Source organism: Heliangelus exortis, chromosome 15 (genome assembly GCF_036169615.1).
Source record: "Heliangelus exortis chromosome 15, bHelExo1.hap1, whole genome shotgun sequence".
NCBI classification, from domain to species: Eukaryota; Metazoa; Chordata; class Aves; order Apodiformes; family Trochilidae; genus Heliangelus; species Heliangelus exortis.
This window is the reverse complement of record NC_092436.1, coordinates 5,275,780-5,301,090: the sequence shown is the minus strand read 5'-3', so window position 1 is coordinate 5,301,090 and position 25,311 is coordinate 5,275,780. Positions and strand designations below refer to the sequence as shown.

General features: G+C 54.7%; 1 protein-coding gene across 1 annotated transcript; it reads right to left on the bottom strand.

The window, feature by feature from the left end:
* Positions 1-4,109: 4,109 nt before the first annotated feature.
* NDST1 (N-deacetylase and N-sulfotransferase 1) lies at positions 4,110-12,172 on the bottom strand. Its single transcript, XM_071759295.1, has 15 exons — positions 11,559-12,172; positions 10,715-11,197; positions 10,418-10,505; positions 10,061-10,215; positions 8,927-9,112; positions 8,472-8,600; positions 8,113-8,295; positions 7,784-7,880; positions 7,529-7,652; positions 6,944-7,118; positions 6,537-6,707; positions 5,622-5,731; positions 5,061-5,163; positions 4,835-4,950; positions 4,110-4,321 (listed from the first exon to the last, which is right to left on the bottom strand). Exons 1-15 carry the CDS (start codon positions 12,066-12,068, stop codon positions 4,279-4,281), a joined length of 2,673 nt encoding a protein of 890 aa, XP_071615396.1. The 5' UTR covers positions 12,069-12,172; the 3' UTR covers positions 4,110-4,278.
* Between the last annotated feature and the right edge of the window lie 13,139 nt (positions 12,173-25,311).

The window sequence follows — 25,311 nt, the reverse complement described above, 5'->3', positions numbered from 1 at the left end:
TGAGCTGCCCAGCACCGTGTGCCCTCTTAAAAAAATCCACCACTGGCAAAAGGGGGTTAACTACAGCCACTGGAAAGATGGAATTAATGAAAATTGGTTAGAAGACAATTTTTCCGGGGGGAGGGAACATCTTTTTGTCATCTGTCCTTTGACATTTCAAGCCTAATTTAAGTCTCCAGCATTTTCTGATTTAGGCTGTGACATTTAAATGGGCGATTCGTATTTACAGTCTTAGGCGTTGTAAATAACATATACAAATGTCTTCTAATTCATGGAAGATAATTTATACATTTGTATCTTCAAAACAAGACCTATAAATCTTTACAGGAAGACATACAGCTTCTACAAAAAGATTTCTGTCAGCTTTGTAATCCAGGGGTAGATGAACATACACTAAAACCACACTGACATATTTCAGACACCAGAATTTGGGGTTATTTTATCACAAAGTGTAAACACGTCACTTCAAAATCTCGAGAGGCATTAGAAGAAATATTTTGCATGGCTCTCATTCAAGGACTTGCAGGCTTGCACTGTGTAGCATCCCCCACCCGACCCCTTGGCATCATCCCCCTCCCTGCACTGACCCCATTACAAGGGTGCAGCAAGTGTCAGGGCTAGAGAGCCAAAGTCACATCCCACACAGGTCACAAACACCACTTTCAGGACAACGTCCCCCTGGAGGAGGCCCCCAGCCTAGAGGGAAGGGCTGTGGAAGAAGGCAAAGCCATCACTGCTTTCACAATGTTGCTGGATGTGAAATACTTGTGTCATCTGGTTATCCTCCAACCATCTGGCCTGGAGATGCCTCTCAGGGAGCAAGGGGCTCCTCTGCCACTGGTGATCTCTGGTATTTATAGGGTGCAAACCCACCTTTGTCTCTCCCTGAGAGAGCATTTTCCATGGCCCTTCCTGACTCCCTCAGTTTTCAGAGCTGAGGACTTGGGCAAGTTTGTGCTCACAGGGCTCAGCCCCTCTCATTTATCTCTTCAGAGAAGCAAAAATAGGAGGTGACCAGCTTGGGGGAAGGATGTCACAGTGAGATTTCTCCAACATAAAACCATGGCATAGACATGTTTTAATTGAAATAATTCTGATGTCTTCTAAGCCTCATTGTAAAGCTTGATCTAAATGTCAGGCTTCAGCAGGCTGCAAAGCCCGGACACAGCATGAAGCACTTGGAGGAATCTGTCCCACCCAAAAACTGGGTTGTGTGCCGAGCACCCCCGTGTCTGCCTGCTTTGGGAAGGCAGCACAGGAGATGGTGGTTTTCAAGTCATCCAAGAGGTTTCTTTCCTTGTCCCCACTCTGCTCACCACACGATGGAAGGCACGATGTCCCCCACACAGGGGCTGGCATCCCATGCGACCTCAGCACCTGTGTGGAGCTGTGAACCCCCTCTTCATTCCTCCTGCTGGTGGGTGTTTTCAAGCAAAGTTGGGACAATAGTAGCTTCACTCCAGCCCTGCTTTGGGGACGGGGCTGTTGATATCCATCCTGCCCAGGGCTGCTGGCAGGACATGCATCAATAGGTGTGTAGCAGATGGAGCTGCCAGGGGAACAGGCGGCTGTAAATAATCTGCTCTTACAGGTTTACAAACCCTCCCAGTGATCCTGGTAGGGACCTGGGAATCTCTCAGCTTTTCCTTCTTCCTGCAGCACCTGCAGTGGGGATTCACCGGCACATCCCCAGGCAGCTGGGGAGGATGTGGGACATGTTGGGACACGGCCACAGGGTCTGTTGGGATGTGGGTAGGGGACGTGTCAAGGCATGGCTGGCAGGATGGATTGAGGTGCAGGGAGCAGCTGCACTGGACTGCACTGTGGCTCACAGTGGCCAGAAAAGCCAGGAAAGCCAGGAAAGCCAACCCTCACCATGGCCACCACCACAGCCCTGAGCTTCTCTCCTGCCTGGGGGCTGGGGCTGTGGAGACCTAAGAGCAGTCTGAGCCTGGCTCTGATGCGTCTGGGACCCCCAAGAGGCTGCTGACTCCCACCCTCTTCCCCAGGCAGTGTCCAGGGGCTGGGAGCTGGGCAGGGGCTGCCTTGGAGTCTCCAGGGACTGTTTGCAGGGTGGGGTGGTGGCAGGGATGGTCCTGGCAGCCTCTAGCTGGGCAGGGGAGCAGCCTGGGGCACAGCGGGGTCAGAGCAGGGGGATGCTGGCTGGGAGTCCTCCTCCCCCCCTCGGCCCTGCTGCCCACAGCCCCCCAGGCCCGGGCCCTTGCCCAGCCTGGCATGGATTTCAACCAGTTTGTACATTCTCAGCAGATGCAGAAGATAGAAAACATCACGAGTGCCAAGGCAGGCCACAGAGGAGGGAGATGGAGCCTTCCTCTCCCACGGCTCTCCTGCGACCATGGGTGTGCAGAGCCCTCCTCCTCATCCTCCCACCCCCTCCCTCCCAGGCCATCGCACAGGGCTGAGCTGTGCTCCGGGCCCTGTTAATTAACAGCAAATTAACTCGGGGCTAAGCTGGGCAGCAGCTGGTGCCACCTGGGGCAGCTCAGGACCAAGTGTCACCCGGGGCTGCATGGGGACAATGGGGGCTGGGGGACAGCCCCAGGGACAGCCCTACCATGGTCCGCAGGGCTTGGGGACACAGGGATCGGGCATAGGGTGCATGGCCCGGCTTTGCTCCGGCACGGACAGAAACTGAGAGCCTCCCTGTCCAGGCAGGCAGCCCCCACCCCTCCATCCGGCGGCTCCTCCGGCACCACACATCGTTTGTCACTCCGACAGGTTCAAACAAACCCGTCTGGGATTAATTAAGCTCCGTCTTCATTTCCTCCAGCGCTTCGCAGGGGGGAGGGCGGTGGGGAGGCAGCAGCCGGCGGGGCGGGCTCTGGCAGGCAGGGGCTACCTGACCCTGGGCAGAGGGGGGAAAGCAAGCGGGGACCCCCTCCTTGGTCCCCCCAGATCCCTGCCCCAGCGCTGGCACGGTGGGTGCCGGGTGCTCTCCCCGCCAGGAACACGAGGCCACGGCTGTGCAGCCCACACGGATCCAGCACTAGACGGCTGCTGCCACCTCGTGCACAGACCCGACACTCCCTTCCTCCCCAAATCCCCCCAAAAGATGGACCCAAAGCCCCCCCGGAGGCACCTCCAGGCTGAACCGTGCCAGCGAGGAGAAACACAACAAACAGCAAGTAAAACCAGAGCCCCCCCGATTTATTAGCAGTTGGTTCAACAGGACCTCAAGCCAGTGCCTGGGAGCCCCTCCCAGTACAGCCCCACGGAGGGGCAGAGGGGAATGCAGCCCCACACACAGCTCCAGGGGCTCCTTCAGAAATAACCTGGTGGGAACTGGGATGCTTCATCACCCAGGGCGAAACACTGTGTCCCCCACTGCCCTGGCCCCATGCTAGAGGTGAGGGGAGCATACTGGGTACCACAGCCACCTCCATCACTCCTGTCCTGCATCCCACAGAGCTGCTCCATCCCAGGGGAAATCGGGACCCTTATCCTGGTACACATGTTGATGGTTCAAGTCTTGTTCACCAGCCCCAGGAGCAAATCCCAGGGGAGGCAGAGCTGGGGCTGCAGCTCAGTATGGTCCCACCAGTATAAGGACACATCTCTGTCTGGAAACTGCTCCCCGTGCCCCCACTGAGCTTCCTCCATGCCACAGGTAACACCCAGAGACCACACAAAACCCTCAGGGTTTAGGTACAAATTCTGGCACCACAGAAAAAAACAACCCCCTGCAAACCAGGAACCAAACGAACCCACTCCCACCCACCCCACCCCTCACCCCAATGTTATTAAAATACTTTTGCTTTTAATATTCGAGAAGTTTCAAGTTCTCAGCATCCTTCTGGCTGCCATTATCCCAACGTCTGCCCTCTCCCCGAGGGTTGGCTACCTCCTCCCTGCCAGGGGACACCGGGCACCACTTGGCTTTACCACAGGAAACACCACGTGTGTACAAGATTGCAAAAAGGGGGTGTTGGGGGGGGGAACAGGAGTGTGCCAGGGAGCACACTGGGACTGGTGCACTGGGACCAGCACACCCGCCCCTTGTCCTGCTCAGCTGCAGTCCCACCACACTGCCCATGGAAGGGGAGGAAGAGACTGAGTAGCTTAAAAATGAACAGGGATGACAAAAGAAATCATGGCCAAGTCTTTGAAAGGAAAATCCATTTTGTTCGCAGCTTTTCCAAGGAGGTGTTGGAGGAATCAGCAAATTCTCCTGTTTCTTGCCGTGGGGCTGCTGGCAGAAGCATGTCTGGGTCACTCCATGCTTTGGGTCTCCACCAGCTCCATTTTTCTGCTCATTTTTCAGCTCAGCAATGTCACCTCCAGCGTGCCCAGAGTGGCTCCTCTGCCCACAGAGCAGGAAGTGAGGGACAGCTCTGATGCTGACTCCCTTGGGCCCATTTTGAGCACAGAAAGTGGGAATTTGTGCCTGTTGCAGCAGGGCGGGAAGGGACCTCACCAACAGGCCCAGGAATTAAAAAGGAGACAAATAAAAAAAAACAAACCACAAGAAGGCCCCACAAAAAAAAAAAAACAAACAAAAAAAACAAACAAAAAACCAAAACAAAATAAAAGGGGGAGAAAAAAAAAACAAACAAAAAAAAACAAAAAAACAAAACAAAATAAAAGGGGGGAAAAAAAAAAAGGAAAAAAAAATTAAAAAGGGCTGTGGGGGTATGCAGAGAGGTGGCAGCACAGGGACCACAGAGCCAGGCTGCTGCTCAGGCAGCCTCTGGCACATCTGTCCACTCCCGGGGGTCCCTTCCGAGGTGGTGGCCAGGTATTGCTGAGGAGGGTCCTGCTGGGTGCAGGGGTCAGCCCTGCTGGGTATTGCTGGGCTGGGGTGGGCAGCAGCTACCTGGTGCTCTGCAGCTCCTCCCGCAGCCAGGTGGGCAGAGTCTGCCCCATTTTGTAGAGGAGCTTGGAGAGCTCGATGTTATGGTCCCTGTAATAGTCCCGCAGGAAGGCGCGTGACTGCAACAGAAAACAGAGAGGGTCAGGGGGGACAGCCCCAAGCCCACCACCCCAACATGAACACCCCCAGTCCTGCTCAGGACCGTCCCAGGAGGTTTCTGCATACTCACATCTGAGTCCATCTCAGGGTACTTCCTCCCTTTGCTCTTTCCCAAGCATTTCGTTTTCCCTCCATCCAGAAGCTGACACCAGAATCCTTTCTTTGGATCAAACCTGTGAAGGGAGAGCTCTGCCTCACTCCTCTCACCACCCCCCATGCCTTCTGCAGGCAAACACGCTGCCCAGCCCTGCACAGGGGCACTTCTCCACCCCTTTTAAATCCACAGCCCAGCTAACATAGCATTATTGACCCCTTGGTACAACAGGTTCCCTGTACAGCTGCACAGTAAGAGGCCTGACAAGGTTCACTCACCACTGCATCGCTCTGCTGAGGGAACACAGCCATCTACTCAGGTTTAATTATTATTTTCAGTGGTGCCTTTGGCCCAGGATGCCCTCAAGTGTAACAAGGAGCTGCTGCTCTGGCCTCAGCTGGCACTCTGGTCTCATCAAAACCAGCAGCAGCTCAGCAGAGAGCCCCAGGGCTGGGAGCTGCCCTGAGACAGTGGTGGGTGGCCCCAGGGGCAACCTGTTGCAAGTTGAATGAAGGAGGAGCTTGGGGAAGGACTCACGCCAAGGTCTTGTGATAATCAATGAAGTTGGTCACACCAAGGAATTTCTGGACTGTCTCCATCACTTTGGCAGGTTCCATCCGGAGCAGCTTGCCATCCAGGACCAGGATCTGCAAGGAGCAAGGCAAGGTGGTGAGGTGCCCCTGGTTCCCAGCCCTGCTCTCCGGGGGCACGACAATGCCTTCACCACAATTTTTGTCATCTTAGAGCCAATTGTACCACCATCCCACACACAGTCCCCTTTCAAATGCTAATGTGCCCTGGTGTTCACTTACACTGGGTGCTGGAAAATTAAATGCAAATGAAAGCCAGGGCCAGGATCCACCCAGGATAACCCCAGAGCTCGGGCTGCCCAACCCACCACCAGCCAGGGCTGCATCACAGCAGTTATGCCAGCAGCAGACAACTAGCAGGTTTTATAAGGTCAAATAGGTGGAAAAGGTGGAAAAACCAGGGACTGAGCCTGTCCCCTGCCAGCAGCCCCACAGTGTGCCACAGCAAGGCTGGTGCTCCAGCCCCCCTTCTCCTGCAGGCAGCTCCAACCACGGGCAGCCTTGCCCTGTTGTGGCTGAGAGTAGCAGGTGAGTGGTGGGTGCCCCTGCCCTCCACACCTTTCAACCCTGCTTTGCCAGAAGACCAGAAGGACCAACCTGCCCAGGATTGGAGCAAGGACATCTTTGTGCATCGTCCATCATTAGCCTCACACTACCAAAGTTTCCTTGTCACACAAAATCTTCCCTCTGCACCTTCCCTAAGTACTTGACTCCTCTCCTTGAGGTTATTAAGGTATAAGACAAGCAGCTCCCACAAGAAAACCCTCACAGCTGACTTGGGCCCCAAGCTCTCTTTCCTGCACATCCCCTTTCCTGCTCCTTGGGGCACTGCTGCTGTGGGAGTGGGTGCTCCCATCCCTACCTGGTTGGCATGGTAGCTGTTCAGCCAACGCTCGATGTGGGTGGCATACCAGCCTGGTACCAGGCAGCGGTTCTGCAGGGTCCGGAGCTTTGGAGTAGCCTCAGGTCCTGCAGTGATCACCTCATGGAAGGTGTATTTCAGGGCAACTGGGTCGTCATGAGCTCGCTGGTGCTGTTCAGATATAAGCAAGGTGGGTTTGTTCCTGGGGCAACCCAAATCCAGGGCTGCCTGGGAGGCCCTGTGGCTCTCAGACCACCCATAAGTGTCCTCATGCACCTCGTTCAGCAAAAAAAGTGCAGCACCTGCAGCCATCCCACCTCCCAAACCAATCTGAGGAAGGGAAGCCCCTGTCCCACTGCCCCAGGGGGCTGCCCAAGCTGGGGGAAAGGTAGAGGTGGGCAGCTCACCTGATACCAGGAGTAGGCTCGATCTGCAGGGTTGATGAGGATGGTGATGACTTTGGCCTTGGAGAGCAGGGCGGCCGCTCGCCGGGGAGCCACTTCTGAGTCAAAGTAGTTGGCACTTTTCTCAAAGTAGAAGTCTGAGGTGGTGTTGGAGGGGATGGGGAAGAACTCCATGTACCTGGGGAGGTGACCACGAGATGTCTCCAGCACCCCCCTTGCAGGTGACATCTCAAACAGTCTGCACTGCCCACTAACTCTGCAGGGTCTCCCTGGGTCTGCCTACACAATCCCCTCCAGCCATTCTGGAGAGCCAAACCTCTCCTGATTCCCCAAGCAGAGCACAAAACCAGGGGGTAGCAGATGTACACAAGCCTGGCTTCTGCCAAGAGTACTTCTGAGTCCTGGAAAGTGTTCTTTTCCTTATGGACAATGTCTCAGAGATGGTGGTGTGACAGCCTGAAAGCACTGGGCTGAGCCTGTATGGGATGTGTCCTTCTGCCAAGAGCCCAGTGGATGGGAAAGGCTGTGGCATTGCTGCTCTGGTTCCCAAAGGAACTGGCACTCAGCCCCTGCCATAGAGAGACCTACCAGTCAATGCCCTTGTGATAGTTGTGTCCATTGAAGAACTGTATCTCCTCAAAGGTCTCTGAGCTGGGGTAGTTGCTGCTCAGGTCTGGGTGCATCCCCAAGAAGAGATAAAGGGCGGTTGTTCCTTCAGACAGACAGAAACAAAGAGCTGATTTGGGCCAAACGTCCCTCTGAGCTCTGCTTCAGGACAGAAGGGCTGAGAGGCTCTCTGGGGGACCCGGCAAGCCTCAAGGCACCGAGGTTGAAGGGAAGCACCTGTTTTTTGAGGCCCGATGATGAGAAGCTTTGGGAATCTGTCACAGGTCTTTTCCTTGGACCAAATGTCTTTGTGACGCTTGTCTTCACAGGGATCCTGAAATGCAGAGGGGAAGGATTAGAGACAGGGCAGCCTGGGTGGGATCATACACCACTGCTCAGCCCCCTCCAGCTGGAGCAGATGCCTGAGGAGGTCACACTGCTCAGCACGAAGGGCAAAGACTGGGGCTATTTTCATCTCTATGAGGCAAACTCCTTCCTGGCACTGCCCACAGAGCCACAAAGAGGTGAAACACCCCCTACTCCCCTCATTCCAGGCAGGGGGGTACCTGCCACAGTGGGTCCTTCTCTTCGGAGAAGATCTGGAAGTATTTCTGTGCCAGCTGCACAGGTGGCAGTGTCTGCAGCTTCAAGTTGGTCCAGGAGTTGAGGAAGCGGACCAGGTGCTTGAAGGTGTACAAGCCCAGACGGTCATTGCCATAATTGGACAGATGGGTCATGAAGATGCTGATCTGAAATGGAGAGGATGGAGCAGGGGTTAGCAGAGCTTCACCCAGAAGCCATCCCACACAGACAGCACCCACCCTGGCCAAGAACATTGGGGACATTGCCCACAGCAGCACCGGGAGGTGGTTCTGCAAGGGACACCTGTCCATCTGTCCCTGGGAAGCCAGAGGGCAGTACTCACAGGATTGAGGAGCACAGTCAGGAAGAGTTCACCCCCATTGATGATTTTGTCCAGCTCACTAGAGCCACCAGGGTACTCATTGTAGAAGATGGTGTGCGTGAAGAGGCCACAGGTTTGCCGGGGGAGTACCTGGGACAGGAGAAAGACATGGATGGAACATTCAGGGATGAGTCCTCTTCCTCCTCCCAAATGAAAAGGGGGTTCCTCAACCCATTAGAGGTCAGGATTGGCTCTACTGCTCCCATCACCTTTGACTTGGATACTGATGCCCACAAGGGATGGGGGTGGACAGACAGAGAAGCAAAAAACTGTCCTCACATGGGCTTCCTCTATGTAGGATGAGCAGAGGACACAGCCCCCTCAAACTGAAGCATCAGAGCTGCCCAAAAAACACCCTCCCAGGTACCGGTGGGGGAAGCAAAGAGATGCAGCAGAGATCAAGCCTGGCCACCTACCATGATGCCATTGTGGATGAAGCCACGGCGATAGCGAGCAGGTTTCAGGTGTGGATACTCCTCTGTGCTTGTCACTCTGATTGACCAAACCTGCTTCCAAGCTTCATACAACTGCACGTGGACAGGGTACACCCCTGAGTGGTGAGGGGCCACGGCGTACCCCATGTCAGTGGGGATGCCATGTTCCTGCAGAGAAGAGAGCAGGGAGTGGGTGACCATGGGGGGCCCCAAAACCACATTTCAAACCTATCTCTCCCCAGGAAATTCCCCATTCCCAACTCCAGACTGTCAATTCATGCCTCTGGAGAGTAACCAGGGCAGGGCTGTGCCTGCAGATTCTCTCCTAACCAGGGCTGTCACCAGGAAAGGGAGCCAGCCCAGCAGCAGAGCTGTTGGGTGAACACTCACTCCCCTGCTTCATGCAGATCATCCTCATCCCTCTCATTTCTGCTGTCACCAACAAAACAATAGAAGCAAAGCTCTTCTGTGGAGAAGGAGGTGATACATCTACACAGGACTGTAAATTGGTTTACATCAGTAGATATAAAACAGCCTGGAAATTCTGAGTTGGACAATTGCTCATCCCAAATAGGCATGGTCTGGTCTCTCGCTAATTAAGCACCTCTAATTATCAATTAATTCTTCAAATTAGTCTGAAGATGCCTCTCTTAGGCCCTAGACAGAATTATTATTACTAGGTCTGGCTTTACTGGATTTGTATTCAAGCCAGCTGTGAGCAAACCAATGGATCATAGCAAGATCTGGTCTCAATGCCAGCTTTATCCAGGGCAGGTAAAGGACAGTCCAAGAGGATGTTACAATTCCTTGCCAAGCTGAAGGTCAGAGCCTGCCTATATAAACCAAACATGTCCCCAACAGCTTGACCTGAAGAGGGAGATTCCATCAGCAGGAGCCCCACAGCACATGGGGAGGCTGGAGCACCCCTCCACCACCCTGCACCATTGCCCAGCACAGCATCAAACCACACTGGGCTCAGCACTAAACCCCAGACTCAGTTAAAACAGCAACCCCAGCAGATGCTTCCTCCTGCAGAACCATGGGTCAGATGTCCTAGCCCCCCATCTCCCCTCTGCCTCCCACCACGAGCACCCCTGCCAGCAGCATCTTACTCACGACAGCGAATTTCTTGTTTAAAGTCATCTGCTCAGCGAGAACCGACTGGTTGTGGAAGAGGTGAGGCTGCATGTGGCTCCACATGTGGGGGAACCACCAGAACTCCCTCACGTAGGACAGCAGCAGGTCATCACCTTCATCCTCAGCATCGGTACCTGTGGGCATGATGCTCATTGTCACCACTGGGCACCCAGAGACACGTGGGAGCAGCCAGGGCAGGGGGAGAGGAGGCCCTCTCAGTGACTGGGTGATGGGACCCTCCTGCAGCCCCAACTCTGGCCTCTTTGAGCACTGGTTTGTGCCTCAACACCAGCCACATGGCATCGACAGGCAAAGCAACGCCCTCGCCCTCCTCACCCGTGTGGAAGAATTTCCCTGAGTATCCCAGGTTGAAGGTGAAGTTTGGGATGTGGGTGCGCAGCTCGTTCTGGGTGTTGAACAGTGCCTGGGAGGGGGGAGAGAAAGCAAAGTGTCCTCAGCAAGCAGCCATGGGGATGGCTGCCACACCAGGGTGAAGACCTGTGTCCCTGAGAGCTTCGCAGAGGGGCTCCTGGGGGACCAGAGTATGCTCTGGGGGCAGGAGAGCTTATCCCTGGAGCATCCCAGAGCAGGCACAAGCACCCAACCCACCCATCCAGGCCATCACAGCCTCACCTTGACATCTTCCACCTTCATGCGTGTGCCCTCCTTGCCCACAAAGATGTCATCAATGTCCACCAGGATGTAGCGGTCAAGGGGCAGGGAGAGCCTCTTGCCCGTCAAGAAAGAGACAGAGTCCACAAAGACAAGCTTGTGCAGCCAGAAGTTGAGGTTGTTGCCAAAAAGCACCCTCTGGATGCCATCGTGGAGGCCCAGGTCCTGCATCACGGTGGTGTGTAGCGCCGCGTCCACGCTCATGTGGGGGATGGACTCAGCAGACTTGGTCTTGGCCAGGAGGACAGGCTCGTAGGTGGAATGGTTGGACTGGAAGACAGTCCAGTCCTCCCCAGGGAGCACACCCTTCTCCACCTCACTAGGGCGAGTGATGTAGAGCAGGGGAGACTTGGGGTTGATGCTGCAGTCCTTCAGCGCTAGGTTGGAGTGGAGGAAGAGGGGGAAGCCCTTCAGCTGGGCACTCAGCAGGCTGTTCTCATTGGCCTGCGTGGGGAGAGACAGGAGCTGGAGGAGACAGGACGCTGGGCAGGAGGGGGCTGCGGAGCAAAACGCTTGTTCATGCTTTTTGGTGAACCCCAGCAAGGGTCACTGCTAGGAAATGGGATGCTAAAAGCAACCAGACTGATCCCAGAGGTGTGTTTTTACCCTCAAAACACTCAGAAGCCACACAGCCCCTCCACAGGGAGAGGGCTAAGATGGTGCTCTCTGCAGGGAGCCTGCACCCTGTGACAGGCTGTGGGCCAGCTCCACACCAACACAGGCTGCCTGGGGAAGGTGCAGTACTTGCATATCAGGTCCCCAGAGCTCCCCTGAACAGGGTCTCAGTTCCCACACCCCCCCTTACCTTGAAGAAGCCGATGATGCCCACACCATATTCCACGCAGTATTTGTCCAGCAGCTCCCTGTTCCAGGCATCCAGGTTGACATATTTGAGGATGTTCTCATAGATAATAAGGGCAAAGCGTCCCCGGTCCTTGTCAGTCAGCGTGGGCATGTCCCCCTTCCCCGGGGCGATCTCTGTCCTGTATTTGAAGCGACTCGACTCCAAAATGGCCACGATCTCCTGTCCCAGCTGGGAGTAGAGGCTCTCCACAAAAACCAGCACCAAGGGGTCCGTGCGGGAGGAGTCGGCCACCTTGAGGGTCTTCAGAGGCAGCAGGCGGGAAGGGGCGACCTTGGGCTCGTCGCAGTCTGGCCCCACCACGTCCCCGGAGGGCTCCAAGCCCCTTTTCCACCCATATAAATAATATGCAGAGATGAAAACACTGAGCAGGCAGAAGGCAAAGAGCAGGAGCAACACCACCTGCGGAGAGAGCTGCCGGATACCCCGCCGGGCCCTGGCCAGCACAGTCATCCTTGCATCCGTAGGGCGAGGTGAAGCCCCTCTCCCCTGCCCACCCCCTCCCCCTCCCCAACCCCGGGGAGGGGAAGACGCAACCAAGAAAAAGAAAACAAAAAAACCCCCCAAAAATCCAAAACAAACAAAAATCAAACAAAAAAATTCAAATAAACCCAAATGCTACTAATAAATTAAAACACTAGCAGGCTGGCTGTGCAGACTCTCTCCCCTCCAGCAGTCCGGCGTCCCTCGCTGTCCACTTCATGTCACCATGGCAGGTGCACCGCGAGGCCCCCCGGCCAGCTGGAACCCCCGCCGCGGCGGCAGCGCTGGCGGCAGCGGCAGCAGCAGCAGCCCCATGGCCTCAGCGGGGAGAGGGGGCGGCGGGCGGCCCTGGCACGGCCGGCAGCGGGCACGCGGCCATGGCAGCTCCCCCGGCCCCTCGGCTCCAGACGGCGCCCTGCCAAGAGAGAGGTGGGATGAGAAGGGTCAGAACCAGCGCCAAGGCTGCGATTGACACCGGGCGGGTCCCTCGGCGAGCTCAACCCTGTGCCAGGGTGAGCAGGGCACCGGGGCAGGAGTGCGGTGCCGCGGCTGCTGGTGTGCCCAGGGCTGGTTGGGGTGCTATGAGGGAGCCCCCCCAGGAGTCTCCATGACACCCAGTGGCTGGTTTGCCCAGCAGGAGCCAGGTTGTGGCAAGAAGATGCCCGGTTGGCAGGAAGGGACCCAGGAGGTGGGCGGCACGAGGCCGAGCCAGGAGCCACCGGCCAAGGTCATCAAGATGGGCACACAGGAGCAGCCACGTGGAGCCAAAAGGAATTTGGAAATGTTTTTCCTTTTGCCCATAAAGGAAAGGAAAGGAAAGGGAAAAGAAAAAAGAAAAAAGAAAGAAAAAAAAATAAAATAGGATGGGCACTTCTTGCCAGGAGGTGAAGCCACCCTAGGCAGGGAACACTGATGTGGTCGGTGTGTTCAAGGGAAAAATAAACCACTGCTTGCAGCACTGTCCCCAAACCCGCCACCAGCACCAGGGACAAGGGTAACATCCCTGCTCCTCCTTGGGGGAAGCTCCCTGCATCCCGTTGGCACCATGGCCAAGTGGCTGCCCCACAGGCACCAGCCAGGCACATAATGGGATTAAACACGTCCGGCTGAACAGTACTGTGGATTACAGGCTGGGGCTTGGCAGGGTAATCCTGTCATCCCTGCCCTTCCCAGCAGTGAGCCCTGCTCCAGGCTCTGCTTTCCATCCCCACTGGCCCGATGCTGCTCCACCCAGACCCTGTGCCACCAACCTCCATCACCATCTCCACCATCCACCTAAGTCTCCACTGCCAACTGTGCTGGGCACGGCAGAGCTCCAGGTTTTATTGATCTGTAACTTTGCACAGGTGGATGATCTCCAGGCAGAACCAAGAGAACGTGTTCTTTGGCACCCCTGGGTGCACTCTGCCCCAGCTCACTCCTTCCTTCCCTCCCGCAGGGCTGGGCATTCAGCATCCCCAGGAGAACACCCTGCTGGGATTTCAGGGACAAATGTTTCTCCAGGTCCAAAAGAAGCACACAGGAAGGTTTCTTTTAGGGATACGCCCATGAAGAGGGAGACTGTCCTGCCAGGGAACCATTCCTAGGGATGTGGAGAGCTGGGACTGCAGTGTCAAGTATCCCACCTATGGATGCTGGTAGACACACTCCATGTGGCAGGAATCCTGCTCTGCTGGTTTGCTGCCAGAGCAAACCTTCTGTGGGGAGGATGCTGAGGGGTTCAAGGTGATGCTGTGGAGCAGGGATACTCCTGCTCGGAGTTTTCCCCACGGGAGTGGGTGCTGGCTGCAGGCTGCCCAGCAAACCCCTGCACATCTCCAGCAGTGGTGGGAGAGCTGATGGCTGCACATCAGAGAAGGAAGCAGGTTTAGGTCCAAGAGCACAAAACAAGTTCTTGAAACCAACAGCTTTTCTAAAACAGAAAAGGAGGCACTATGAGAAAACAGAAAAAAACCAAACCAAACCAAAACAGAAAAGGTGGCACTATGAGAAAATAGAAACAAAACCAAAACAGAAGAGCTCGCAAGGTGACAGTCAGAGTCAAACTTCCTTTCAACTGATTTTTAGAAGCTGCTCAGGTGCCTTTTAAAACCACGGTGGTTATTTTAAAGGCACCAGTTGGAAATGTCAGTCCAAACACCTCAGGCAGACCCCAGGCCTCCAGAAACACTGTACAGCACTGGTGGGCTCCCATTGCACTGATGGGTGCTCAGCCACAGCTGCACACTAAGGACCACAGGAGAAAAGAGCCACAGAAAATGCTGTCTTCAGGTGGGTTTCTGAGCAAAGCCATGGCCCAAACTCTGCTGGAGAGCAGAGGAGGCTTAGTCACAGTGCTCCTAATCCGGCCACCCTGACAAACACAATCAGCATCCAAGCAGCTTCCCTGGCACAGCTGAGAGCCCAGAGCACCCACAGGGCTGGATCTGACACTGGGGAAGGCAGGGAGTGCAACCAGTGGCCAGGGAAGCCCTTTACTATCAGCACTTTAAATCTAAGACAGTGACAAGGAAGGGGAAAATGACTGAAAAGCTTTTATATATTTCCCCCAGGTATGGTTTGGGGGCTGCATTTTTCCCCTAGCCAGAGTTGCTGGCCATAAACACCCCCCCGGGGAACCACTGCACCCCAGAAAGGCAGAGGGACACCAAAAGGGCTAAGAGGGGATGAAACCATTTCTGTCAACAGCTTGCAGTGCTCTTCCTTTAACCTCCAGTGGGATTTTGCAGGGATGCAATGGGAGGATTAAACATAAGCAAGGAAGTGCAGGCAGATCCGGAGGAGAGGTTGCAGACAACACCAGCAGGGTTTGATTTATCAGGGGGTGCAAGAAGTCTGTCTGCAGGTGCAAGCAGTGAAGATCATGCAGTTCACAAGTCCCTGCTGTCAAATAAATCAAATTGTCCCAACCCCACAGCCCTGGGCTGGGAGGCAAGCTCAGAACCCAGAGGGTGACATGACAAGAAATCACTCACATCTCTTTCCTACCCCTTAGGAAAGGGTTGCAAGGGAGGGAGTCAGCATCCACCTTCATGGAGAAGACACCCCAAGATCTGCTCTCCTACCCCTGACTCTGGTAGCTCACAGACCTCCTGCATTCAACCCACAGAGATGAGGCCCCATCCTAAACACCCCAGCCAGATGGGTCATCCTGCTCCTCTCCTGCCAGCACCCTTTGGGTGGGCACCCACTGCCGATCACCTCCAGAGATCCCCACCATGACCATCTCACCACTGCCATGTCAGCTCCTTTCCCCACCTCAGCCAGCCCTGGGGGTTAAGCCTGGATGGAGGAGGATTTAGAGGCAGGACACTAAACTGTATTGCCCAGCTCAGCAATTTGCAATCACTTCTGCTCATTTCAACTCTTCCCTTCGCATTTGCAACCACTGCTCAGCCCCACCAACACATCCACTTCATTTTCCACTCACTTTCCACTCAGCCCACCATGCCTGCTGTCTCCCTTACACCTTGCACATCCTCCCTAGCATCCTCAGTGGTCACTACACGGTGCCCTGCAGCCCCAGGAATTGCAGCCTAGCTGTAAAAGATGCACAAAAGGCAGCCAAATTATTATTAATAGGTTTAAGTTCCCTCTAGAGGGAATCCCCGTCACTTTGCTGGCAATATTTAGAGGGCTGCAGATCTAAAACCACTGAGCTAAGCAAGTCTTTAGAGAGGAGATTAATGCCACCATATTATTCAAAAGACAAGCATGAGCTTAAGACGGGGAAGCTTGCTTTGGAAATGAAAAAGTAGCTGGCATGAAAAACCTGCCTTTAAACCCACCTCTGCACTGCTGCCTTTATCAGCTCTGAACAGCAGCAGTTCCAGCTGTGACTGGACATCTCTGCAGAGAGTTGGGAGTACTGGAATGGGGGAAGAGCCATCACAAGTGCAAAGGGCCACTGTCCCTGTCCCCATCACCTCCCTCCCCAGCCAGGGCAGGATCCGGTGGCCAAGAGGAGCCACAGTCAGCAGATAAACTCCTTCCCTTCAGGACACCAGCCCTGTGCTGGAGAGGACAAAGCTGCAACCGGCCATAAAAGCTTCAATTGCTGAAAAACTGGGGATTTTCCTGGTGATCAGGAAGTACTGATGGTCTGGCTGAGCCTATAGGATGAGCCCAAAGAGGCCCAGATGGAGGGGTGAGCTTTATGGACATCCAGCTCCCTCCTCGCCAGGCTGTGACTGGGTGGGGAAAAGGGATGCAGAGCAGATGGAGAGTAGAAAACTATCAGAAGTAGAGAAACAAGCAAAAAATGAGTTTGCCCTGACTGCCCGTGCACCACTGTGCAGTTTTCTAATGCCAGATGAGGAGTGTCTTAGTGTTGGATTACACGGGCTGCTTAAGTGCTTTGCACACAGTAGTTACAACACACCAAGGAGAAAAACACCCTGCTCCTGGCAGGGGACAGCCCCTTCTCCTAAGCACACAGGTGTCCCCGGTGCCCAAAAGCTGCACAAAGGGACAGGCAAGGTCAGGCATTGCTCCCACCCAGCTCAGCCTCTCTCTGCCATGCACAGGGAATATTTAGAATCATAGAATCATAGAATTGGATGGGTTGGAAGGGACCTCAGAGATCATCAAGTCCAACCCTTGATCCACTCCCGCTGCAGTTCCCAGCCCATGGCACTGAGTGCCACATCCAGGCTCTTTTTAAATATCTCCAGGGACGGAGAATCCACCACTTCCCTGGGCAGCCCATTCCAATGTCTGATCACCCTCTCAGTAAAGAAATTCTTTCTAATGTCCAACCTAAACCTCCCCTGGCACAACTTGAGACCTCTTGTGCCCTCTTGTCTTGCTGAGTTGCCTGGGAAAAGAGCCCAACCCCCCCCGGCTCCAACCTCCTTTCAGGGAGTTGTAGAGAGTGATGAGGTCTCCTCTGAGCCTCCTCTTCTCCAGGCTGAACACCCCCAGCTCCCTCAGCCTCTCCCCATAGGATCTGTGCTCGAGTCCCTTCACCAGCCCAGTTGCCTTCTTTGGACCTGCTCCAGGACCTCAACCTCCTTCCTGAACTGAGGGACCCAGAACTGGACACAGGACTTAAGGTGTGGCCTCACCAGAGCTGAGTACAGGGGCAGAACATTTGTACAACTTACGCCTGATTTATTCAAGGTCTGGAGCATTTGCACTCTGGGAAGACTTCAGTGGGAAAATCCTCCCTTTTCCTCAGCACTTTATTTAAGACTTGATTTATAAAGCCTGGCCAGAAGTGAGCAGTTTAGAGAATCCACCTGAAATGCTGCTGCTAAACCAAGTTTCCCCTCGACACCTCACTCCCCTCTGGAAATGAACCTCTGGCTCCAGCTGCTCACCACCTGCCCTCTCCTCTGGGAAAGAAAGGATGAGCATAAAAACCAGTGACAGTGGTGAAAGATCTTCACATAAAATAGTTATTTTTGGCCAAAGCACCTAGCTCTGAAAGTAAAGTTTTTCACCAAGAAAGACCTGTTACACTTGAGTTTTACTGGAAAAGATAAAAGCAATGCTTTCCTTGAGTTTTCTTTAAAAAAAAAAAAGATGAAAATCTTTCTTTGTCCACAAAGGGATGAGGAAGGCAAGGTTTGGTGCATGGTGAATTGCTGTGAATATTTGTTGAATATTTTGGGGAACAAAAAACCCAAACAAATGCAAAAAACCCACACAAAATGGGTGAAATTTCTGGAAGCCCATGATTAAAACTCTTCCCATGGCAGAGCAGCCAGCAAGCCTGTCCTGTGGGGCTTTTAAGACAAGCTCTAGCAAACTAACCCCACTCCTCAGGTCCTTCCCCTACTAAATCCCATCTTTCAGCCCCTTCCCCAGCCCCCACAGCCACCAGCGAGGCTGTACAGAGGGACCCCCAGGAAGGTCACCCCATTTCTGAGCCTTAAGCATCAATGGATGGAAAGTGGCACTGGTGGCTGCCATCTCCCCTGTCCCCAGGACCCTGCTCTGGAAACAAATCTCTCCACACTCTCTCCCACCTCCCAACACCCACATGGAACCAGCCTCTTCCACAAACTAGGCCAGCAATTAGCAGCAGTCATTATCTTTCCTATGCCCTACGGATACTGAGGGTGGGGGAGGCAGTCGACCCCTCCAGCACTGATGTTCCCCAAAACCATCCCTGTGACCAGAAAATGGTTTGGGGTCCCCAAAAAACAGATGGAGTCCTTTGCAGGCTCCTCCTTGTGGGTATCTTTCGCCCTTGAATCCTCAGGAACAGCCTGGCTTGGGAGAAAGGGGAGCTGGGGGAATTCTCCCAAACCTTAATTGAAAGAGGCGCTTAACGAGGAGAGTTTCTTTTGTCTGTTAATTGAAACAGGTTCTTACTGACAAAACTCTCCATGAATTTTAAGTGGGTTCACAGGGGGGTGGGAAATCCACTCAATGGATCGGGGTTTGCCTGCTTTGAAATGTGCTGTGTCGGTTCCTGTTGCTCCCCAAGCACCTCAGAGCCTCTCTGGATAAGTGGGGCCTGAATCCCAAGTATTAAAACAAAAAAACTTAAAAAAAGGACAAGGAGGAAACAATCCTGCCTGAATTTTTATATTTTACTGGAGTGGCAGCCTGTGCTCTCACTATGGGTCGCATGGGACTCCTCCCCAGAAAAAACAGAGACTGAACCACCTTCTGCTGCCTCTGACACTTTGCTTGGCCAGATCTTCCCCGCAGAGATGCTGGTCCTGCCAATAGCACAGGGGTGATGCTTGGTCATGAATAGTTTTAGGGCAGCAGCCATTCACCCCCATTGGCCACAGGGGACTGGCCAGCTGCTTCATCTTCTTGACAGCCTCCCATCACTGGGAATTTGAAGTTGGTAGGAGAGCAGCTAATTCCTGCCACAGAAGAACCACCAGCTGTTCTGGAGAGCACAGACTGCCCTGCTGAGCACTAATCCAGCCCCAAAACAGCACTTTTTGCAAAGCAGCATCCACAAAACCACAGTGGGAACCAGCTCATGGAGAGCAACCAATCCCCCAGTGCCTGCATTCAGGAGAAACTTTCACAAGGGTGGAGCAGTGCATGAGCTGCTCCCCTCTCCCAGGGCCTCCTGAGGATGCTCCTGCTGGATTGCTTGCATCCTGCCTGATGCCTCGATGCTTTGCTGAGCTGCAGCCAACCTCTGTTTCCCTGCATTCTGCCAGGACAGACCCAACAGGGAGCCCAGAGCCTGCGTGGGGCTGGGTGTTTGCAGACTGCATTCAATTAGGAGGCAGGTAACTCCAGAGGTGAGCACAGTGACAGCTCCTGAGCTGGCAGCTCCTTTGGGAAGTGCCAAGCAGTGCACACTGACACACAGTCAGGATGCTCCAGGGACCAGCATGCTCCAAGGTCACGGCCAGGCCAGGCAGAGGTCAAATCTTTTATTAGACCAAAGGACACAGTTGGAAAAACCGACACGTTTTGGACACGCAGGCACTCCTCGGGCCCAAGAGCACAGCTGTTTTTTCCTAAAGGTATTAGTTAGGCTAATAAAAGACATTACCTCTGCATGCAAACTTTGCCACCCTTAAAAAGTACCAGAGGCTGCAATGCTCACCATGCCAGGGACAACACAGGGAGCAGGAACAAGCGAGGAAGCACAGAAGACACTTGCAAGACCCATTTTGCTTTCACTGCCAGTAAAGCAAATGCTGGAGGAGCCAGTCCCTGCTGCCCCACCTGCCCCTCCATCCCAGCACTGCCTGTCCCATGCACACCAGCTTGTGCTTTCAGCCTGCAACACATCCTGCTTCTCATCCCACCAGCCAGCTGGGCCAGGGGACCACTCCTCGCCTCTCCAGCTGGGGACATTCCCCATTCAGACAGATTCCCATGTCCCCACCCAGCCACCAAGGCAAAACATCCCACACAGGATACCAGATTTGGCCTCCCTTCCTCCTTCCCAGCCTCAGTCCCTCTCTCCAACATAAATCCATGAGGATGCACCAGCACAGCCAAGGGATGAATCGAGGCTGCTGGAAAGGAGATATAAAATGGCACAAAGTGTATGTGTAGACTTCAGACATCGATAGCATTTTGCAGGTGTACTGCAGGGCTGTGCCATTAAGCCTTTTGAATGCATCTCTTTTTTCTAAGCCAGTACCACTGCTTCAGGCTCCAAGCCCTGGGGCTGTCTAAGGCTGTGAAGAAGCAGACAGTGGTCAGGAAGGAAGGGGGACAAGTGGCTGGAGGGCATTTGGGCTTTGGCAAGGCCATGGCATGTGAGGCAGCAAGTGTGCAGAGCTGGCATCCTGCCCCGAGAAGCAAGGACATGCTGGGTGCTGTCATCCTTCCAGACCATATGCAGAGCCATTGGTGAGCCACACACCTCCCTGCATGAGAGGGACATCCCATGCTGCACATCCAACCCTCAATATGCCCATGCCAAGAGAGACAGAAAACATTTTTTCTTCTTCCCCCCTTTACATCAGTGATGAGATCTCCATGACGTTTGGGGTTCCCTTGTCAACCACAGGGCAGAGCCCCTGGGAGAGAATCATGGTCTCCCCAAGACAACCTGCACCTCCAAGGCTTTGGACCAGACCAGCAGCAGGACTGAGCTCTGGATATGTCCCCCCTTAAACACAGGGCAGCTCCTCTGGGGATACCACACATTCAGGTATCTCTCAACCTTCTTAAACCCCTCCAGGAAGGCTGAGACCAGCTCAGGATCTCAGCCCCTTCTCCAGGCAGAGGGCTGCAGCAAGATCCTACTGCTCTGGGGAGGAGATGACAACCGAGGGGCACCCAACCTCAGTCCCCTCACCCCCAGCCAGCAGCAGGTGTGGGATTTACGGCTCGATATTGATTCGTCTCCCGCAAGCTCTGCCATTCCAGACGGTGCCTTCTGCAGGAAAACAACATGAATCATAAGCTACAAGCTGCCCTCTCCCTGCATCCACACTCTGTGACTCACCAAGCCCTTCCAGGGGTCCTGGTGTGAGGGCTGGCCTGCTCCTCCACAACTGAGGATGGGCACAAAGGGGGGGTGCCAGGGATGCCATCTCCCATAGGCATTTGGGGACATCACAGCCCCTGATGTTTGTGAGGTGCTTTCCCTCCACCTGGGTCCTCCTTCCCCCATCTCAGGCTCCAAAGCCACCAGCACACATGTGATGATGGCACGTTGTAAAAAAGCACCCAGCAATGACACCACCTCAGCAAAAAACACCAAGGAAACCAAGGACAGTCCTGAGGTCCTAAGGCACCTTCAAGGGCTGGAAAGATTGGTCAGATGGATTGGAAACCCCAGCCCTCCACAGCCATGAAGAAATTGCAAGATATCAGAGCTTAGTATCTCATTTCCATCTCTTGAGCCCTAACCTCATCCCAGCATGTTCTACCTTACCAAACAAAACTAAAAAAAACAAACCAAACCAAACCAATAAGGTACATCTAAAAGGTAAAATTAAAACAAAAACTTTTAAGCAAAGCCCTCCATGACCCTACCACAAAGTCAAGAGAGCAGCTCTGCCTCTAGTGCCCAGACAGAAGCCCCTGAGATGGGATACTCTGTGGGACCATAGCCCCCTGTCCCTAGCCCAGGCACCCAGGGATGCCCCCAGAATCAAACCTGGGTATAAAAGAGGCTGCAGGCAGAGGGGCAGGCGGTGACAGTGACACTGTGCAGCAGGGACACACGCAGCTGTGCCATACTTCACCATGACATGTTACTGAAAAAAATATTAATCATTCCCTCTTCCTTCCAGTCTACTTTGACTTGTGAGGCATCTTTTTCCTCTGTTTAAATTACCACCAACAGTGCATTAAATATGTCCTGTTCTTGAGTGCTGTCAGTGCTGCACAGAAAGAACAGAGGGGGAAAAAAAACAAAAAACCCAAAACCACCTGTAATAAGAAGTCCATTTGGCTGGGATGGATTTTCCATTCTCACCCAAACACAACCAGACCAGACCCATCAGCTTCCCAGAGGCGCAGGAAGTGGGAAAGGCTTTGTGTGCAAGAGCTTTTCCCATCAGCACCCGTGTCCCATGCTGGCAGCTCCAGGCGGGAAGTGAGGACTTTGGAGGCTGCAGCTGGTGGGGTGGCACACACCAGCACCAAGCAAGGTGACCCTGTGGGGTGGCTTGGAGACTGGCAGGACAGTAATGCAGGAGGTCCTGGCTTCTCTGCCACCAGGCATGGATGCCCCAGCAATGAAGGGGTGTCAGGAAACACAAGCATCACCATCACCTTCACCATCTTTGCCAAAAAGATCTGACACAGGCAAAGGGAAGATGCTTGGCCATCCCACCAGAGGCCAGCAAGGCTGATTTTTTTTCCTGCCGTATAAAGCCCTGCACGTTTTCCCTATTGTTTAATTTCCTTCTTCTCCACCCACGGCAAGTTCACTCAGAACCGAGGAACTTATTTCCTATTGAATTCGTCCTGGATGTTTAATTTGGAAACGGAAGACTTCCTTGGCCACAGTCCCCATGTGCAGCTGAGAGGAGTGGGTATGGGGCCGCTCACCTCCCCGACTGCACCAGCCATCCCTGGTAAAAAACACTCTCAAGATTAAAGTAACAAAGATGCTGCTTTGCTGCAGGAAGAGCTGCTGTCTCAAGGCTGCTGATGACAAAGGGACATTGCAAGGCACCAGCTTCCCAACCTTGGGAACAAGATCAACCCCACAGCGTGCAGCCGGCTGGGACCGTGGGCAGGGAGAGCCCTGGTGTTGGGATGCAACTGTGGTGTTGGGAGCCAGCACCAGCCTCGATGGGCAGCAGTGTTCCAGGAGACGCAGAAAGGTGACCAAGCACTGCTGGGCATCACGGGCTGCCCCATCAGCAGGGGATGGCCAGCCTGTGCAGCAGTGGAGGCAAAAAAACGTAAGATTTGGAGGAAATAATGAACACAGCTATGGATGAGAGGCCCAGGAATCCACCGGTGGCTGGGTAAACGTCAGGACCTCTTCCAGAGGGGTGAGGAGGAGCTTTACAGGGGCTCCAGCCGGGCTGGCCCCACTCTGCACCACCAAACCTGCTCTTGGCCATACTCTGATCTCCTCCCAATCTTTATTATTTTTTAGCTACAGACACTCACACTGCTCCAGAGCGGGGACGCCTTAGGCCTCGCACCCCACGCCCTCGGCCCCGTGCTGCAGCCTGGCCCCGGTTCCAGCCGGCATCCCTGCCCGCCCTGCCCACGCGGGGCGGGATGCCCGGGCAGCGGCGGGGACCCCCGGGCATCCCGCAGGGAGCGCCCATCTCCTCCCGAGACCCCGTGCAGCGCTCGGAGGAGGGACGGCTGCGGAGACTCGGGGGTAAGCGAGGCCCGATGGAGCCTGCGGAGCTGCCGGGGGAGCGGGGGGCTCAGCACCCGGGGGCAGGGTGGGCGCGGGGGACCCGCCGTACCCGGCCGGGGAGAAGGGCGGCGGGCCCGGCTTCCCCCGCCCCATCCCGGCGGTGCAGGGCCCGGCGGGTCCCGGCCCGCGTTGCCACCCGCGGGGCCGCCCTTTGTCTGCGCCGCCGCCTTCCCGTCCCGCTCGGCCCGTACCTGCCTGCCCGGCCCGGTCCGCTCCGCTCGGCCAGGCCGCCACCGCCGCCCGCTCCGCTCCGCTCGGCTCCGCTGGGCTCCGCCGGGGCCGTCCCCGCTCGGCGCGTCCCGCCCGCCGTCCCCGCCAGGCACCGCCCCCCGCCCGGCCCGGCCCCGCCGCCCCCCGGCAGGCCCCGGTGCCGCGCTGGGCTGCCTGGCGGGGCGGAGCACCCCGAGAACCGGGGTTGGGGGGCACGGCGCTGGGAGCCCCGGCTGCAGGTGCATGGGAAGCGGGGCTGGGGGGGCTCGGAGGGCGGCGGCGTCCCCGTGGGGTTGGACCCCGTGGCCGCGCTTCCACCGCCCCCGCCCCGCACAGATCCCGAGCCTCAGCCCTGCCGTGGGAGCCAACACCGGTCCCCTGGTGGAGCCTGGGCACAGAGGTGCCCGAGAGCCATGCGGTGTCTCCCCATGGAGGGCTGGGGAGAATGAGATTGTCCCAATGGAAAAATGAGATGATCTGCTTGGCCATGGTCCAAAATGGGTCTCTGCTCCCACGGGGTCCCTACTCTCGTGGCTGTTCCCCAGGGCAAGAACAACAGGCTGCCCTAAACTGTAAGGCCAGGCAGCACCTCTGGTGCAGCTAGGGTGCCAGGATGATGTCTCCAACACACAGCCCTTTTATCTTTCTCCCAGCTTGCATGCAGCCTTCATGTCCAATTTTTGAAGCTAGTTAAGGTTGTCCCCTTCCTCCTCCCCAGCTGCAGAACCCCAGCATGATTTTGGGCCACTGGCTCATCACACTGTTTCATCTTTTCCACCCAGAGTCCAAGCTCAAGGTATGCATCCAAATCACGGGCTGTCTGCCCCCCGGACCTGTTAGCACACACACAAAATTCCCTTCATTCCTCAGACAGGGGGAAAAAAAAAGCCTGATGTAGCTCAGCCTCTTTGCTTCTGCCCCTGCCCTCCCCGGAGAGGCTCTGCAGGCAGGCAGGGACACGCTCCAGTCCAGGGGAAGGGAACCCATGTTCAACACCAGCAAGAGCTGCCTTGGTGCATCACCTGCATGGGAAGGGATGTTGTGCATGAAGTAAACCCCACTGGTGTCCATCCCATGGGGACAAGTTTCGTGTCCAGCCCACGGGGATGCATGTGGCAGAAGGTTTGTTGGGCTTGGCTTTGGCAGCATGCTCTGGGACAGCTTCTGACGTAATGGGAGGAAAGGAAGCAATTTCAATCAAATGAAACCAGCAGATAAACAAACAAACAAACAAAAAACAAACAAACAAAAAACAAAAAACAAAAAACAAAAAACAAAAAACAAAAAACAAAAAAGAAAGAAGAAGAAGAAAGAAAATTGTAGGGAAGGAGACACAAAGAATGGCAGACAATTATGGCTGTGAATTTTCTAACGCACTCCAAAGCATTCATTGAAGTCAAAGACATCCTTAAACATTTCACTTCCCTCACAAGCCTTTCCTCTGAAGATCTCAGAATATCTTGCCTATGCCAAAGTTACTTGAAAGCTCAGAAAACAGGGAGTTTTTCAACTACAAACTGCTGTAAAGGGTATTAAAGGGATTCTTTTTTCAGCCTTAAATGATTTGCAAACTCAGCCTGAAAACATATCTGCACTGGGAACAGCTTTCTGAGGCCATGCTAACCTCCCTCAGAGTTTTAGCAGAGGAGATTCATGCACAAATCATCAAGCAAAAAGCCAGTGATGAGTAATCAAAGGCATGCACCAAAGTCCAAGGACAAT